Source organism: Nannospalax galili, unplaced genomic scaffold, assembly GCF_000622305.1.
Source record: "Nannospalax galili isolate Female #2095 unplaced genomic scaffold, S.galili_v1.0 scaffold432, whole genome shotgun sequence".
Classification (NCBI taxonomy): Eukaryota; Metazoa; Chordata; class Mammalia; order Rodentia; family Spalacidae; genus Nannospalax; species Nannospalax galili.
Window position 1 is genome coordinate 874,829 of NW_008331138.1, and position 15,815 is coordinate 890,643.

At 45.6% G+C, this 15,815-nt stretch overlaps 1 protein-coding gene across 1 annotated transcript in view; it reads left to right on the forward strand.

Moving 5' to 3' along the window:
• The first annotated feature begins 6,258 nt into the window (after positions 1-6,258).
• The window catches only part of Sae1 (SUMO1 activating enzyme subunit 1), a 69,188-nt gene continuing 59,631 nt past the window's right edge, over positions 6,259-15,815 (forward strand). The window contains exon 1 of the mRNA XM_008822005.3: positions 6,259-6,492. Coding sequence (XP_008820227.1) covers positions 6,311-6,492 — 182 coding nt within the window. The 5' untranslated portion in view covers positions 6,259-6,310. The remainder of the gene's footprint in view (positions 6,493-15,815) is intronic.

A 15,815-nucleotide genomic window follows, 5' to 3' on the forward strand; every position in this document is an offset into this window, starting at 1 on the left:
TAGGTGAGGGAAAAGGTTATCTACACTGGGAAGACAGAAAAGGGATAAAAGCGAATTATGGGGCTGGAGAGACCGCTCAGCGGTTAAGAACACTGAATGTTCTTGCAGAAGACCCAAGTTTGAATCCCAGCCACATGGCAGCTAACAACTGTCTGTAACTCCAGTTCCAAGGGATCCGACACCTTCTTCTGACCTCCGTGAGCATTGCATGACAAGGGTTCACTTACATGCAGGCAATACACACATATAAAATTTAAAGAAAAATTAAATTAAAAAAATAAATAAGAAAGCTGAAGCCAGGCATGGTGGCACATGTCTTTAATCCCAGCACTCCAGAGGCAGAAGCAGGAGGTTCTTTGTGAGTTAAAGGTCATCCTGGTCTACATAGAGAGTTCGAGGCCAGCTGGGGCTACAGGAAGACCCTGTCTCAAAAAGACAAAAAAATCCCATATGAAATACACAAAAATTCAACTTAAAAAATTAGAAAAAAAGAATAAAAATAAACCCTTCCCTCCCCAAGTTGCTTTTGGTCAGTGTTTTATCACAGCAATAGAGAAATCAATCTAGGACATGGTTTCACATTGCCCATGCTAGCCTTAAACTTGCTATGTAACTGAGGATAACTGTGAACTCCTGATCCTCATGCCTCTACTTCCTAAGTTCTGGGAGTACGGATGTGTTCAACCCCACCTGACTTTTGCCATTTATTGGGGTGGAGCCAACAGACTTCTTTGTCTGGATCCCCAAGTTTGCCTCTCTTTGCTTCTTTCCTTCCCCCTTCCCTTTCCAAATAGAATTTTTCTGTTTCTGGGACAACCTGGAACTCCTGGGATCAAGTGACCCTCTGACCACAAGCTCCAGAGTAGCTAGGACTCCAGGTACATATCACCATGATCAGCTTTTTTTTTTTTCTTTTGGACAGGGTCACATGTAGCCCAGTCTAGCCTTCAACTTCCTCTATAGCTAAGGACTTTGAACTTCTGGCCCTCCTGCCTCCACCGTCACCTCCAGGATGCTAGGGTTACAGGCTTACAGTACCAAGCCCAGGGGATGAAACCCAGGCCTTCTTGTGTACTAGACAGGCATTCTACTGATGCAGCTCCATCCATAGCTCAAAAAGGGTCTTTTCTTTCTAATTCTTGGGATGACTCCAGGGTGGGGTTTTTTGTACCAGAAATGAAAAGATTTTATAGAGAAGATGGTCTGCAGAGTGAAGAAGAAACGTCAGGCACCAACTTCTAGAGAGTCATCTGGAGAGGAAAAGAAATTGGTGAGGGAGAGGAATTGTATTCTGTGGGGCCTGCTGCATCCAACCCAATCCCTCTGTCCCTTTCCTTCTTTTCTAGTACCACCCAGATTGCTAAAATGCTAGAGTACAGGTGTGGTGCTGGACATGACTGGGTATGCCTTTAATCCCAGTAATCCCTAGGCAGAGGCAGGTGGATCTCTAAATTCAAGGACAATCTGGTCTATATGTCGAGTTCCTGGCCAGTTGGGGTTACACAGTGACCACCTTACCCTGTGTCAATAAAACAAAATAAAAAATAAAATAAATATAAAAAATAATGTAAAATGAAATAAAATAAAAAAGAAAAGAAGGTGCTAGCTAATACAGGCCAGGCTGAGAGTGCCATCTTCCTGCTTCTCCAGGGGATGATGTCTCCCCCTGGAGGATCTCTGAGAAATTACTGAGGGAAATTTATAAGTGGTTTTTGGTTCTCAACAGATCTCAAGAGAACATTATTGTTCTCTTGAATTGTTTTTGAAATGATGAGGGGTTTATTAACATTCATCATAAATTATTACCTTATTAACAGTTAATGAGTTCCAAAACTGTAGAAGGCAATCATCCCAGAAGTTTAGAAGTGGGGTGGGGCAAGCAGGAGTTCAAGGTCATCTTCAGGTACATAGCTACTTGGAGGCTAGCTTGGGCAACATGAGACCTTGTCGAGGCGGGGGGGCGGGGGGGCGGGAAGGAGCCAGAGGAAGAGGAAAGAATGCTTTGGCATTGGAGACACTGGCTGCCAAACATTTCTCCACTTGAAAATGACATGCCAGTGGCTGGAGAGATGGCTCAGCAGTTAAGAGCACTGGCTGCTCTTCCAGAAAATATGGGTTCAGTTCCCAGTACCCACAGGGTTCCTCACAACTACAGTTCTAGGGATTGCAACACCCTCTACTGGCCTGCTGGGGCACCTGTACACATGTGCTGCACATATATACACTTGGGGATACACACATAGATATAAACTTAAAAATTTTTTTTTGTTTTTTTCTTTTTTGGTCTTTTTTTGAGACAGGGTTTCCCTGTACTCTCAGCTGGCCTGGAACTCGCTGTGTAGACCAGGCTGTCCTAGAACTCACAGAGATCTACCTGCCTCTGCCTCCTGAGTGCTAGGATTAAAGGAATGTGCCACCACACCCAGCCTTAACCTAAAAAATCTTTTAGGAAAAAAAATTTAGGGTCTGAAGAGATGGCTTAGTGGTTAAGACCACTGACTGCTCTTGCAGGGAACCTGGGTTCAGCTCCTAGCACCCACATAGCACCTAACAACTTTCCTTAACTCCAGTTCCAGGAGCTCTGACACACTCTTCTGATCTCCTCCGGCATTGCATGACATGGATGCACTTACATACATACACACAAAACACTCATACACATAAAATAAAAATAAATTTTAAATGGCTTAAATATATTACATGAAATTCACAACATTCAATAAAAAATAAAAGTATACACACAAAAAAAATGGCTTGCCAGCATGGTAGCACACCCGTTAATCCCAGCACTCTCCTTTGCTGGTGTTCAGAAATATTTCTAACCTAGAACCCACATGGTACAAGGAGAAAATGAATTCCCACAGTTGTTTTTTGGCCCCCACATATACAATATTGGCACAGTACATGTGTTCCCATTCACATACACACCCACTCAAATAAATATTAAAAAATTTGTTTTAGCTGGGTATGGTGGGCACGCCTTTTAATCCCAGCATTTAGGAGGTAGAGGCAGGCAGATCTCTGTGCACTTGAGGCCAACCTGGTCTATCTAGGGAGTTCCAGGCCAGCTGTGGCTACAAGGAGACCCTGTCTCAAAAAAAGACACAAAAAAATGTTGTTAAAGAAATATCTTTAGCTGAGCGTGATAGCATGTGGCTTTTTTTTTTTTTTAGGCAGGGTTTCCCTGTAACACCAGCTGCCTTGGAATTCACTATGTAGATCAGGCTGGCCTTGAACTCACAGAACTCCACCTGCCTCTGTGCTACCACACCCAGCAGCACATGGCTTTAATCCTAGCACTCAGGAGGCAAAGGCAAGCAGATCTCTGAGGTTCAGGCCAGCCAGGGCTACATAGTGAGAGTCTGTCTCATAAAACAACCAAAAAATCTTTAAGTGTTTTATTGATTGACTGATTTAGAGGCAAGGCTTCATGTAAGGATGACCTTGAAATTCTGATTCTCTTGCCTCTGCCTCCTAAGTGATGGGATTATAGGTTTCTACTACCACACTTGGATCCTTATTTATTTTTAATTTATTTTATGGGGTTGGAAAGATGGCTCAGCGGTTAAAAGCAGTGGCTGCTCTTGCAGAGGACCCAGATTCAGTTCTCAACACCCACATGTTTGCTAACAACTATCTCTAACTCCAATTCCAGGGAATCCACCATCCCCTCTGGCCTCCATAGGAATTGCACGCACATGGTACACTTACAACCATGCAGGTGAGACACTCATACAAATAATAAAAATAAAGAAATTAAAATAAATAAATAAAATTTACTTTATGTGTATGAGTGGTTTGCTTGCCTGGTTCTAAGTGCACCCGTGTCCTCCCATGCATGCAAAGGCCAGAAGAAGCAACAGCTTTCCTGGAACTGGAGTAAAGGAAGGTTGCTAGCTCCCATGTGGGTGCTGGGAACTGAACCCAGGTCCTCTGCAAGAGTAGACAGTGGTCTTAACCATTGAGCCATCTCTCCAGCCCATTTATTTAAACATTTATAACCTTTTATTTTTTCCATTTCTTTTTAATAACTATTATAGTGCTTAGTTTTTTTCCATGTCTCTAAAGAAATGCATAATTTTCTGCCAAGCCGTCTTGTTCTAAATCACTAAATATGATGAAACATTGTCTAGCTTGTTTGTTTGTTTCATACAGAGTCTCACTATGCACTGCTGGCTGGCCTGGAACTTGATAAATAGACCAGGCTGGACTCAAGACTCAGAGAGAGCCATCTGCTTCTGACTCCCAAGTGCTGGGATTAAGGGCCACCATGCCCAGCTCTGGCTATTTATTTTTTAAATACTTATTATTTTTATTTTATGTGTATGTGTATATTGCCTGCATGTATGGAAGTACACCCATACATGCAACGCCCGTGGAGGTCAGAAGAGGTCATTGGATTCCCTAGAACTGGAGTTATGGACAGTTGTTAGCTGCCATGTGGGTGCTGACATTCGAACCCGGGTCTTCTGCAAGAACATTCAGTGTTCTTAACTGCTGAACCATCTCTCCTGCCCGTTTATTTATTTAAAAAAAATTTTTTTTTGAGACAGGGTCTTCCTGTAAGCCCCAGCTGGCCCGGAACTTGCTATGTAGTCCAGGCTGGCCTTGAACTCCCAGATATCCACCTACCTCTGCCTCTCAAGTGCTGGGATTAAAGGCATGTGCCACCATGCCTGGCTACTTTTTTACATTTTTAAGTTTATTTTTATGTATATGAGTGCTTCCCTGTACGTATTTAAGTGTACTATGGTTTCTAACCGCTAAGAAATCTTTCCAGCCTTGGCTTACATTTTTCAACATTTCTGCCTTTGTGATGGGCTCCGTCCTTTGCTATTTACAGAGCAGAATATGCACCAATATAATCACCTTATCTAGAGGGCTTCTTATCCATGAGCCCAACAACCTGCTGGGTATACAGGAATCCTGGTCTTTCCTCTACTTGCTTGCTGGTACTTCTTGTGTACTCAACAGCTGCAGCAATGGTGATAGAGGCTGAGTCATCTCCCCAACATGCAATGCCCTTGGAGAACAGAGAGGGAGTTGGATCCTGGGATCTGGAGTTACAGAGGGCTGTTAGCTGCCATGTGGGTGCTGGGATTCAAACCCAGGTCTTCTGCAAGAACGGTCAGTATTCTTAACAGCCAAGCCATCTCTCCAGACCCTTATTTTTGTTTTCACATGGGATCAAACTCAGGTCCTCTCTCATGCCTGGGCAGAGGAGGGCAAACACGTTACTGCCTGAGCCATCTCTCAGTTGCTGTTAATTTGTTTAGATATAGAATCTCACTCTAGGCCAGATTGCCTTGGCCTGGAACTCACCTTGTAGGTCAGGCTGACCTCAAACTTGGAATAATTCTTCTGTTTTAGCCTTCTGTTGCTGGGATTACAAAGCTTCCATGCCTGGCTTTGGGTTTGTCGCCAGTGAATCTCATGAAACTCAGGCTGATCTTGAACTTTGATTTTCCTGTTCCAAGAGCTGTGATTACAGCCCAATTTTAGTAGTTAATTTTACCTAAAGATTGGAGCAGTTGCGCATTTTGGTATCTGCAGAAGTTAGGGAAGAGCCCCCCCCAACCCCATTCCCACCCACCTGCATTCCCCACCACGATGTATATTTTTTGTCTTTTTTTTGGAGGTGGGAGAGGTTTGAAACAGTCTCTCTGTAGCCCCAGCTAGCGGGAACTTGTTTGTAGTCCAGGCTGACACTGAACTCTCGGTGATCAACCTGCCAGCTGCCTCCTGAGTGCTGGGATTAAAGATGTGCACCATCATGCCAAGCCTATTTTTCTTTTCATTTATTATTTATTTATTTATTTATTTATTTATTTATTTATTTATTGTATGAGTATTTTGCCTGCATGTGTGTAAGTGCACCCATGTGTGCAAAGCCCTTGAGGCCAGAAGAGGGCGTTGGATCCCCTGGACAGATGTTAGTCACCATGTGGGAGCTAGGAACTGCAACAGCAGCCAATGCTGAGCCATCTCTCCAGCCCAGATGTCTAATTTTCTTTATTTTATCCTCAGGAGATGGTAAGCTCCATGCAAGCCAGCCTTTAATTCAAGATATTCTCTTTATTTACCACACTGTGGCTGCTGGGATTCCTGTGGATGCTCCATTAAATACACGCAAACTGGAACTACCTTAGGGAGCACCACTTAGACGTCCCCAAAATGCCCGCCACTTTTTTTTCCCTCCAGGATTGATTGACTGCTTCCTCACGTGACTGGCAGAGGCCAGCGCGCCTTAGAGTTCACGTGGTCCTCGGGCTGCGCAGAGGTGGTACTGCACAAGCGCGGCTGTCCGCGCATGCGCAGACACAGCCCCGGTGCCGGACGCTGCTGGCGGTTAGCAAGAGCTGCAGCGAGAGCTGCTGAGGTAAAAGCCGGCGCCATGGTGGAGAAGGAGGAGGCCGGCGGCGGCATCAGCGAGGAGGAGGCGGCGCAGTATGACCGGCAGATTCGCCTTTGGGGACTAGAGGCCCAGAAGCGGTGAGGACCGGTGGGGCGGTGGGCGGTGTCTGGGCCCGGTGCGAAGAGAGGAGGCGGGATGCCTCTTCTAAGTAACATCGCGTCCTGGGGAGGTCGAGTGGGGGAGGTTTCTGGAAAGCATACAGGCGGAGGGGACGACCCCCGCTGGTGGTGTGATGGCTTTGCGAGGAGGCGTCGGAGAGCCCCGTGGGAGCGTGAGGATTCGAACTCTCGGCCTCGGGTGCCCGCAGCAGGTGTCGATTGGGTTTTCGGAGGAGGGTGACGTAATTAGGGCTTAGGAGGGGCCGGGGATGCCTAGAAAGGGCGACGAGGGGCGTAATTTATTCATTCCTAGGTGGTGGGAAGCTCGCGGGGGCTCTTGGGGGAACAAGTCCTCTCAAAAGGACACCTGCCGAAGCTCAGAGGATGCAGGATGGGCATCCAAGAGGGCTTCCTGGGGTCTGGGTGCGAGATGTGGCTCGAGGCAACGGGAGGCGTGGGCTGAGTCTTGGGGAGTGCTTAATACAGAGGCGGAGTCAATTAAATATGTATTGAGCACCTTGCCAAACTCTGTTCTAATCTCTGAGCATTTTTTAATGTGTTTTTAAAAATTACTTGTGTTGGGCTGTAGAGATGCTCAGGAGTTAAGAGAACTGGCTGCTCTTGCAGAGGACCTTGGTTAGAGTCCCAGCACCTACACGGCAACTAACAACGATGTAACTCCATTTCCAGGGGAGTTAGACTCCCTTTTCTGGCCTCTTTGGACTCCTGTACCCACATGATGCATATAAAGTCATGCAGACATGCATACATGCAAAAAAATTTTTTTTAATCTTTTAAAAAATGAATTTTTTAAATGTAGCTTGGGCTTGCCTTGAATTTGCAGAGGTCCTTTTGCCTCAGCCTTCCAAGTTCTGGGATTACATGTGTGCTTCACCGATACACTATAGCTCCCTAAGTGTTTTTTGGGAGTATTTTTTTTTTTTTTTTTTAGATTTATTTTGGGGCTGGAGAGATGGTTCACTGGTTAAGAGCTCTGGGGACACTGCATTCATGTAGTGCACTTACATGTATGTAGGCAAAACATTCATGAAATAAATGTCTTTAAAAAAAAAAGATTATGGGGATTGGAGAGATGGTTCAGTGGTTAAGAGCCCTGGCTGCTCTTGTAGAGGACCAGGGTTCAGTTCATAGCAACCACACAGTGGCTAACAACCATCCATAACTCCTGTTCCAGAGGATTTGACACCCTCTTCTGGCCTCTGCAGGCATTGCATGTCATGGAGCACTTAAAAGCAGACAAAACATTCATACACATAAAAAAAGCAAATAAAAAATATTTGCTGGGCCAGGCGTAGTGGCACACGCCTTTAATCCTAGCACTTAGGAGGCAGAGCCAAGTAGATCTCTGTGAGTTCAAGGCCAGCCTGGTCTACATAGTGAGTTCTAGGACAGCCAGGATACAGAGAGATCCTGTCTCAAAAAGACCAAAAAAAGAAGAAGAGGAGAAGGAAGAGGAGGAAGATGAGGACAAGCACTCCGGAGGCAGGATCTCTGTGAGTTAAAGGCCAACCTTGTCTACATTGTGAGTTCCAAACTGGACTACTGGGAGAGCCTGCCTCAAAAAGACCAAAAAAAAAAAAAGTTTTTGTTTTTATTCGTGTGTGTGTGTGTGTGTGTGTCTGTGTGAGTGTATATACCACTTGTATTCGCTGGAATCAATGGGTGCTGGGAACTCAACTCTGGTAATCTGGAAGAGCAGCAAGTGCTGAACCACTGAGCCATCTCTCCAGCCCTTTTGGAAAAAATTTTTTAAATATATTTATGATTTTTGTATGTGTACACATGCCATGGTGCGTGGAGGCCAAAGGACAATTTTATGGAGTGTGTACTCTCCTTTATGTGGCTTTCAGGGTTGAATCTCAGTTTGCCAGGCTCTCCCCAGGCTTGAGAGGTAAACACTTTACCAGTTGAGCCATCTTAACAGGCACCCTAAGCATTATTTTTGTTTTCTTGAATATATTTTTTACTTTTTAAATTTTAATTTATTATTTTTTTCTTTTTGATATTTTTGAGACAGGGTCTCCCTGTAGTCCCAGCTGGCCTGGAACTCGCTATGTTGACTAGGCTGGCCTGGAACTCACAGAGATTCACTTGCTTCTGCTTCCCAAGTGCTGGGTTGAAGGCATGTGCCACCACCCCTGGGTTTGAATATCTTTTTTTTCGTCTTTTTGAGGCAGGGTCTCACTGTAGCCCCAGCTGTCCTGGAACTCACTATGTAGACCAGGCTGGCCTTGAACTCACAGAGATCCGCCTGCCTCTGCCTCCTGAGTGCTGGGTTTAAAGGTGTGCGCCACCACACCTGGCCTTGAATATCTTTTTTAAATGTCATTTTTAGATTTATTTATTTTATTTATACGTATGTGTGTGTCTCTGTGAATGAATGCTGGTGGGGGGGGTTCCTTGGAGGCCAGAAGAGGGAACTGGAATTACTGGTTGTTTTAAGACACCTGGCCTGCATACTGGAACTGAATTTAGATCCTCTGGAAGAGCCCTTGGCACTTTTAACTGCTGACTCACCTCTCCAGCCCATAGATTTTATGTGTATGAGTATTTTGCCTGCATGTATGTGCACTGCATGGGTCCCTGTGCTGGCCAGAAGAGGGCGCCAGAGACCCTGCAACTAGAGTCAAGGGTCATTGTTAGCCACCATGTGGGTACTAGAAACTCAACCTGGGTCCTCTGTAAGGGCAGCCAGTTCTCTTAACCCTTGAGTCATCTCTCCAGCCCCTCCCAAAGTATATTTATTGAACAAAATAGGCTCTTTCCCCACTTTGAGCTTATGTTCTAATGGGAATTCAGACCTGTTGTGTCCCACACAGGTTGTCCAGCACAGGTTTTCACAGACTAGGAATGAATGAACTTGTCTCTCTTCTCCCTTTCCACACATTCCCTGCCCCTTCTGTGCCACAACACCTCACCCACCACCTAACCACCATTACCTGCTTCAGGTGCCTGTGGTACTTGCCAAGTCCTGAGATTGTTGGTGTGTGTTGCCTTTCCTGGCTAGGCATTTCAGTATCTGATTTTAGACTTTTCTTTAAAAGTAGAAGTCAGACATGCATCAAGTGGAGGTCACTTCTTGCATGCTTGTGTTCTCATGTTTGGCAGCATGTGAATTTGCATGTGTTGTCCAGGTACCTGACTCATTTTACTCAGGATTTATGGAAGGGAGCTACATCTCCGAAGGTCACACACCAAGTAAATGGATGGAAGGGATTGGACTCGAAGACTGGGGAGATGGCCCCACAGTGAAGTGCTTACTGCACAAACATGGGGACCTTAGTTTGGATCCCTAGCCCCCCTTCTCAAAAAATAAGGTGGAGACTGGCAGGATAGCTCAGGGTAAAAGTGCTGGCTGCATGCTGATGACCTGAGTTCCATCTATGGAACCCATGTGGTAGAAGTAGAGAACTAATTCCCAAAAGTTGTCCTTTGACCACTTGCACATGTGCTGTGGCATGTACATGTGCCCTCCCAAATAAATATATATAAATAACAAAGTGGGGCTGGAGAGATGGCTCAGTGGTTAAGAGCACTGCCTGCTCTTGCAGAGGACCCGGGTTCAATTCCCAACACCCACATAGCGGCTACGAACTGTTCTTAACTCCAGTTCCAGGGCAATCTGAAGCCCTCTTCTGACCTCTGTGGCATTGCACAACATGGGTGCACTCACATACATGCAGGCAATATACTCATACACATAAAATAAAAATAATAAAAATTTTTTTAAAAGTGGAGTGGGATTGGGGAAGACACCTGCCATGAACATCTCTGTCTAATCACCACATGAGCATAGATAGGCGTGCATTTGCACTTGCACATACACATCACACATATCACACAAGAAAGAAATCAGACTTGCCTCTTAAGTCTCCAACTTGGTTTAGTGCTCTTTCCCCAACAGCTCACTCTGCACAGTGAGGACATGCTGGCAGCTGTGTCTCCTCAGCCTGGGTTCTGTTGGCTTTTGCACTGTCACAACAAGCGGTGCCTAATTTTCCTTCTTGGACTCAACAGTAGTCTGTCCTACATCTAATTAGGAGTGAGTGAAACATGGAGGGGCCTGAAAGGCAAGTAGACTAAAAGCATCCTGAGAGCAAGCCCTTTATAAATGCCTAGGAGTTTGGACTTTGGTGTGTTAAATTTCCAGTGCTTAGATCCCCTTGGACATTTAAGCGGTTTTTTTGTTTTGTGGGAGTTTTTCTTTTTCTTTTTTCTGGAGACAGGGTCCCCTTGTAGCCCCAGCTGGCCTAGGACTCAGGATGGCCTTGAATTCACAGAGATCACCCGCCTCTGCTGGGATTAAAGGGGTGTGTAGCCACACCCAGTTTAAGTGATTTTTTTTTGTTTGTTTGCTTAGACATGGTCTCACACTGAAGCCTAAACTGGCCTCAAACTCGTGGTACTTCTTCCTCAATCTCCCAATTACTGGGATTACAGGCATGTGCCATTCGGATCTATTTACTTTTTTTTTTTTTTTTTTTTTTTTGTCTTTTAAAAAATTTTTATTTTATGTGTATGAGTATATTGCCTGCATGTATGTGAGTGCACCTGTGGCGTGCAGTGCTGTGGAGGCCAGAAGAGGGTGTCGGATTCCCCTGGAACTGGCGTCAAGGACGGTTCGTAGCCGCCATGTGGATGCTGGGAATCGAACCCAGGTCCTTTGCAAGAGCAGTCAGTGGTCTTAACTGCTGAGCCATCTCTCCAGACCCTTTTTTGTCTTTTTTAGCCCCAGCCGGCCTTGGACTCACTGTGCAGACCAGGCTGGCCTCAAACTCACAGAGATCTGCTGGCCTCTGCCTCCTAAATCATGGGATTAAAGCTGTGCGCCACCATGCCCAGCGATTTATTTACTTTTTAATTAGAAAAAAAATTTTTTTGGTCTTTTTGAGACAGGTCTCCCTTTAGCCCCAGCTATCCTAGATTCACTATGGAGACCAGGCTGGCCTTGAACTCACAGAGATCCACCTGCCTCTGCTTCCCAAGTGCTGGGATTAAAGGTGTGTGCCACCATGCCCGGCAGAAAATTTTTTTTAAAATTTATGTATATGAGTGCCTGCTTGTATGTAAATGCACCCATGTTGTGCAATGCCTGTGGAGGTCAGAAGAGGGTGTCTGATCCCCTGCCTGGAAATGGAATTATGGATTGTTGTTAGCCACCATTGGGTGCTGGGAACTGAGCCCAGATCCTCTGTAAGAGCAGCCAGTGGTCTTAACTGCTGAGTCATCTCTCCAGCTGGGCTTTATTTATTTAGTAGGCTGATCTCAAACTCTGAGGATGACCTCCAATCATTCCTACACCTTCCAGTGGTGGGATTATAGGTTGTATCACTATGCCTGGTTTTATGTCCTGCTGATGATTGAACCCAGGGCTTCATGCATGCAGGGCTTCATGAATGCTAGTCAGGTGCTATACCAGTTGAGCTGTAGGTTGACATATGGATTTAAAAAAAAAAGTTATTATTATTTTATGTGTGTGCATGTATCGCGTGTACCTGTGTTGTGCAGTGCCCTTCGAGGTCAGAAGAAGCTATTGGATCCCCTGGAACTGGAGTTACAGACAGTTGTTAGCTGCCATGTGGGTTCTGAGATTCAAACCCAGGTCTTCTGCAAGAGCAGTCATTGCTCTTAACCGCTGAGCCATCTCTCCAGCCCCAACATCGACATAAGGACTTTTATTGAGTGATTAAGATTAAAAAACATAAGGCGCAGGGGGGGTGGTGCTGATGAGATGGCTCAGCAGTTAAGTGCACTGACTGCTTTTGCAGAGGACCTGGGTTCAGTTCCCAGCACCCACATGGTGGCTACAAACCATCCTTAACTCCAGTTCCAGGGGAATCCGAAACCCTCTTCTGACCTCCGAGGCAGTGCAAGACATGGATGTGCTCACATACATGCAGGCAATACATTCATACACCTAAAATAAAAATAATAAAATATTTTAAGAAAAACAAAATGGGGCTAGAGAGATGGCTCAGAGGTTAAGAACACTGGTTATTCTTTCAGAAGACCCAGGTTTGAATCCCAGCACCCACATGGCAGCTAACAACTTTCCGTAACTCCAGTCCCAGGGGATCCGACAGCCTTTTCTGACCTCCGAGGGCATTGCAGGACACATGGGTGCACTTACCTACATGTAGGCAATACACACATATGCATAAAATTAAAAACAAAACATAAGGTGGGCGTGGTGGCACACACCTTTAATCCCAGCACAAAGGCAGAGGTAGATGGATCTCTGTGAGTTCAAGGCCAGCCTAGTCTACATAGAGTTCCAGGCCTGCTGGGGCTACAGGGAGTCCCTGTCTCAAAAAGACAAATCCCCCCCCCCAAAAAAACATTAAAAATATAAACATGTGGGGTGTGGTGGTGCACACCTTTAATACCAGCGGGCCAGGAGTCAGAGGCAGGCGGATCTCTGTGAGTTCAAGGCCAGCCTGGTCTACATAGTGAGTTCCAGGATAGTTGGGGCTACTGGGAGACCTTGTCTTAAAAAGACCAAAAAAAAACCCCAAACATAAACATGATAGCCATTGTTTGCAGTTGAATTAAAACAGTTGTACACTACTCAGTCTAAAGAGTCATATTGGAATGTAGGTGGGAAGAAGCCTTCCAGCTGTCTTAAGACTTGCCAAAGTCCCTCCTGTCCCCTTTCCTCCCTCCCTTCCTGGTATTAGGGACTGAACTACATCACTAACCCTCTTTGTATTGTTTTCAGTGGGTGTGTCTGTGCCTATGCTCTCTCACCTGGTTGATCTGGAACTCAGCCTGTAGCCCAAGCTGTTCTGGAACTCATGAGAGTCCTCCTATCTCAGCCTTTGGAGTGCTGGGATTATAGGTGAGCTACCATGCCCAGCTCGTTTTATTTACTTACTTTTGAGACAGGGTCTCACTGTGCAGCCCTTGCTGGCATTAAACTCACTGTATACACCAGGCTGGCCTAGAACTCGGACTTGGCTTGCCTCTGGCTCTATGGTGCAGGGATTAAAGGTTTGTGCCACCATGCCTAGTCTCTGCTAGTGTTAAGTATCTATTTTGTTTTATGGGTGAGTATTTTGCCTGCGTATGTGTAAGTGCACTTGTGTCGTGCAGTCCCCATGGAGGTCAGAAGATCCAGAACTGGAGTTACACATGGTTGTTAGTCGCCATATGGGTGCTAGGATCCAGCCCTGGGTCCTCTGCGAAAGCAGCCAGTTCTCTTAACCACGGACCCATCTCTCCACCCCCATCTAGTTTTCTTTTTGAGTCAGGGTCTCACTAAGATTCTGAGCTCTCTCTATAGCCTAGACACTGACTTGTTCCTCCTCTGTCAGCCTCCCAAGTAGCTGGGATGACAGGCCTGTTCCATTAGGCCTGACTTTTAGAAGCCTGTAAATGCAGCTGCTGCTAGATCTCTGGAGAGTCCATTTCTCCTTCGAGTGGGCTATGGTTCCAAAGGGCAAGACTGCTTAGCAGGTAAAGGTGCTTGCTGCAACCTAGCAACCTGGGTTCAGTCACTGGAACTCACATGGCAAAAAGAGAGGACCCATTCCAGCAAGTTGTCCCCTGACTGTGACACATGCCCCCCCCAACAACAAAAGTAATAACTGTTTAAAAGAAAAACCTCAGGACTGGAGAGACCCTATTTCCAGCTAACATGATTCCCAGCCGCCTATGGCTTCTAACAACTTTCTATAACTCCAGTTCCAGGGGATCCGACACCCTCGTGACCTTCTTCCACGTTGCAGAACACAGGTGCACTTACATGCAGACAACACACTTATACACACAAAAAATAATAAATAAAACATTTTAAAAGCCCTCTGTGTTGATATTTTTTTTATTTTTATTTTATGTATATGCATGTATTGTCTGCACATAGATAAGTGCACCTGTGTGTTGTGCAATGCCTGAGGAGGACAGAAGAGGTTGCTGGATCCCGTGGGACTGGAGTTACGAACAGTTGTTAGCTGCCATGTGGGTGCTGAGATTCGAACCTGGGTCTTCTGCAAGAACAACCAGTGTTCTTAACTGCTGAGCCATTTCTCTATCCCAATAGTTACTTTTCTTATTGCTGTGACAAAATAACTGACAAAATCAAAGAAGAAAGGGTTTATTTTGAGGGGACAGCCCCTCATGACAAGAAAGTTATGGCAGCAGGGATGTGAGGCAGCTGGTCACATTGCATTCACAGGAAGCAGGGAGGGTGAATGCTGGTGTTCAGCTCCCTTTCTCTCTCATCTTTGTTTTGGGTTTTTTTTTTTTTACTACTTTTTTTATGTGTATATGTGTTATGCCTGCATGTAGGTAAGTGCACCCGTGTCGTGCAATTCCTGTGGAGGACAGAAGAGGCTGTCGGATCTCCTGGAACTCATGTTATAGACAGCTGCCATATGAGTGCTGGGATTCAAACCTGGGTCTTCTGCAAGAATAGTCAGTGTTCTTAACCACCAAGCCATCTCTCCAGCCCGTTTTGGTTTTTTGAGACAGCGTCTCTCTGTAGCCCCAGCTGGCCTGGAGTTCACTAGGTAGACCAAGCTGGCCTCCATCTCACAGAGATTCACCTGCCTTTGCCTGGGATTAAAGGTATGCATCACCAAGCCCATCTTCCTTTTTTTCCAAAAACTTTATCATTATTGAATGTGGGTGTGTCTTCATACTTGACTCATGTAGAAATCAGAAGACAGCTTTGTATATGGAACTTAGGTCCTTGGCCTTGCGTCATCAGGTGGCTAGTACCTGAAGAACCTGAACTGTCTTCACTGGCCCCCTTCTCTTTATTCAGAGTAGGACCCACTCTATTGATACTGCTGCCCACTATCAGAGTGAGTTTGCCCTTTCTAGAAACAATATCAAAGATACACCCAGAGCTGTGTTTAAATGGTGATTATAAATCTAATCAAGTTGGCGATGATGATGATTGTTATTATCATAGGCTCTTCAAGGTGATGTCATTGATGTGTGTGTTGGGGGCGCTGACTAAACTGGGGGGTGGGGGGAACTGGTGTGTTTCAGGGTGTGGAATGCTGTGATTTTAAAATACAGAGATTGAAAGCTGAGTGCGTGCTTGGCAGTGAGGAGTCTGGTACTAGATGAAGTTAGTAAAATCCTGAGTGACTGAGTGTCGCTTTGGATCCTGTTGGCTAGAAATGTAGCTGTTGCTTGTCTGCTTAGCCTGCATTACCTGTAATCTCTGCACTCTGGAGATAGAAGCAGGAGGGTCAATGTTCAAGGCCTTTTCTACTACATAATGAGCTTCAGGGCAACCTGGGATATATGAGACCTTGTCCTGAAAAACAAAA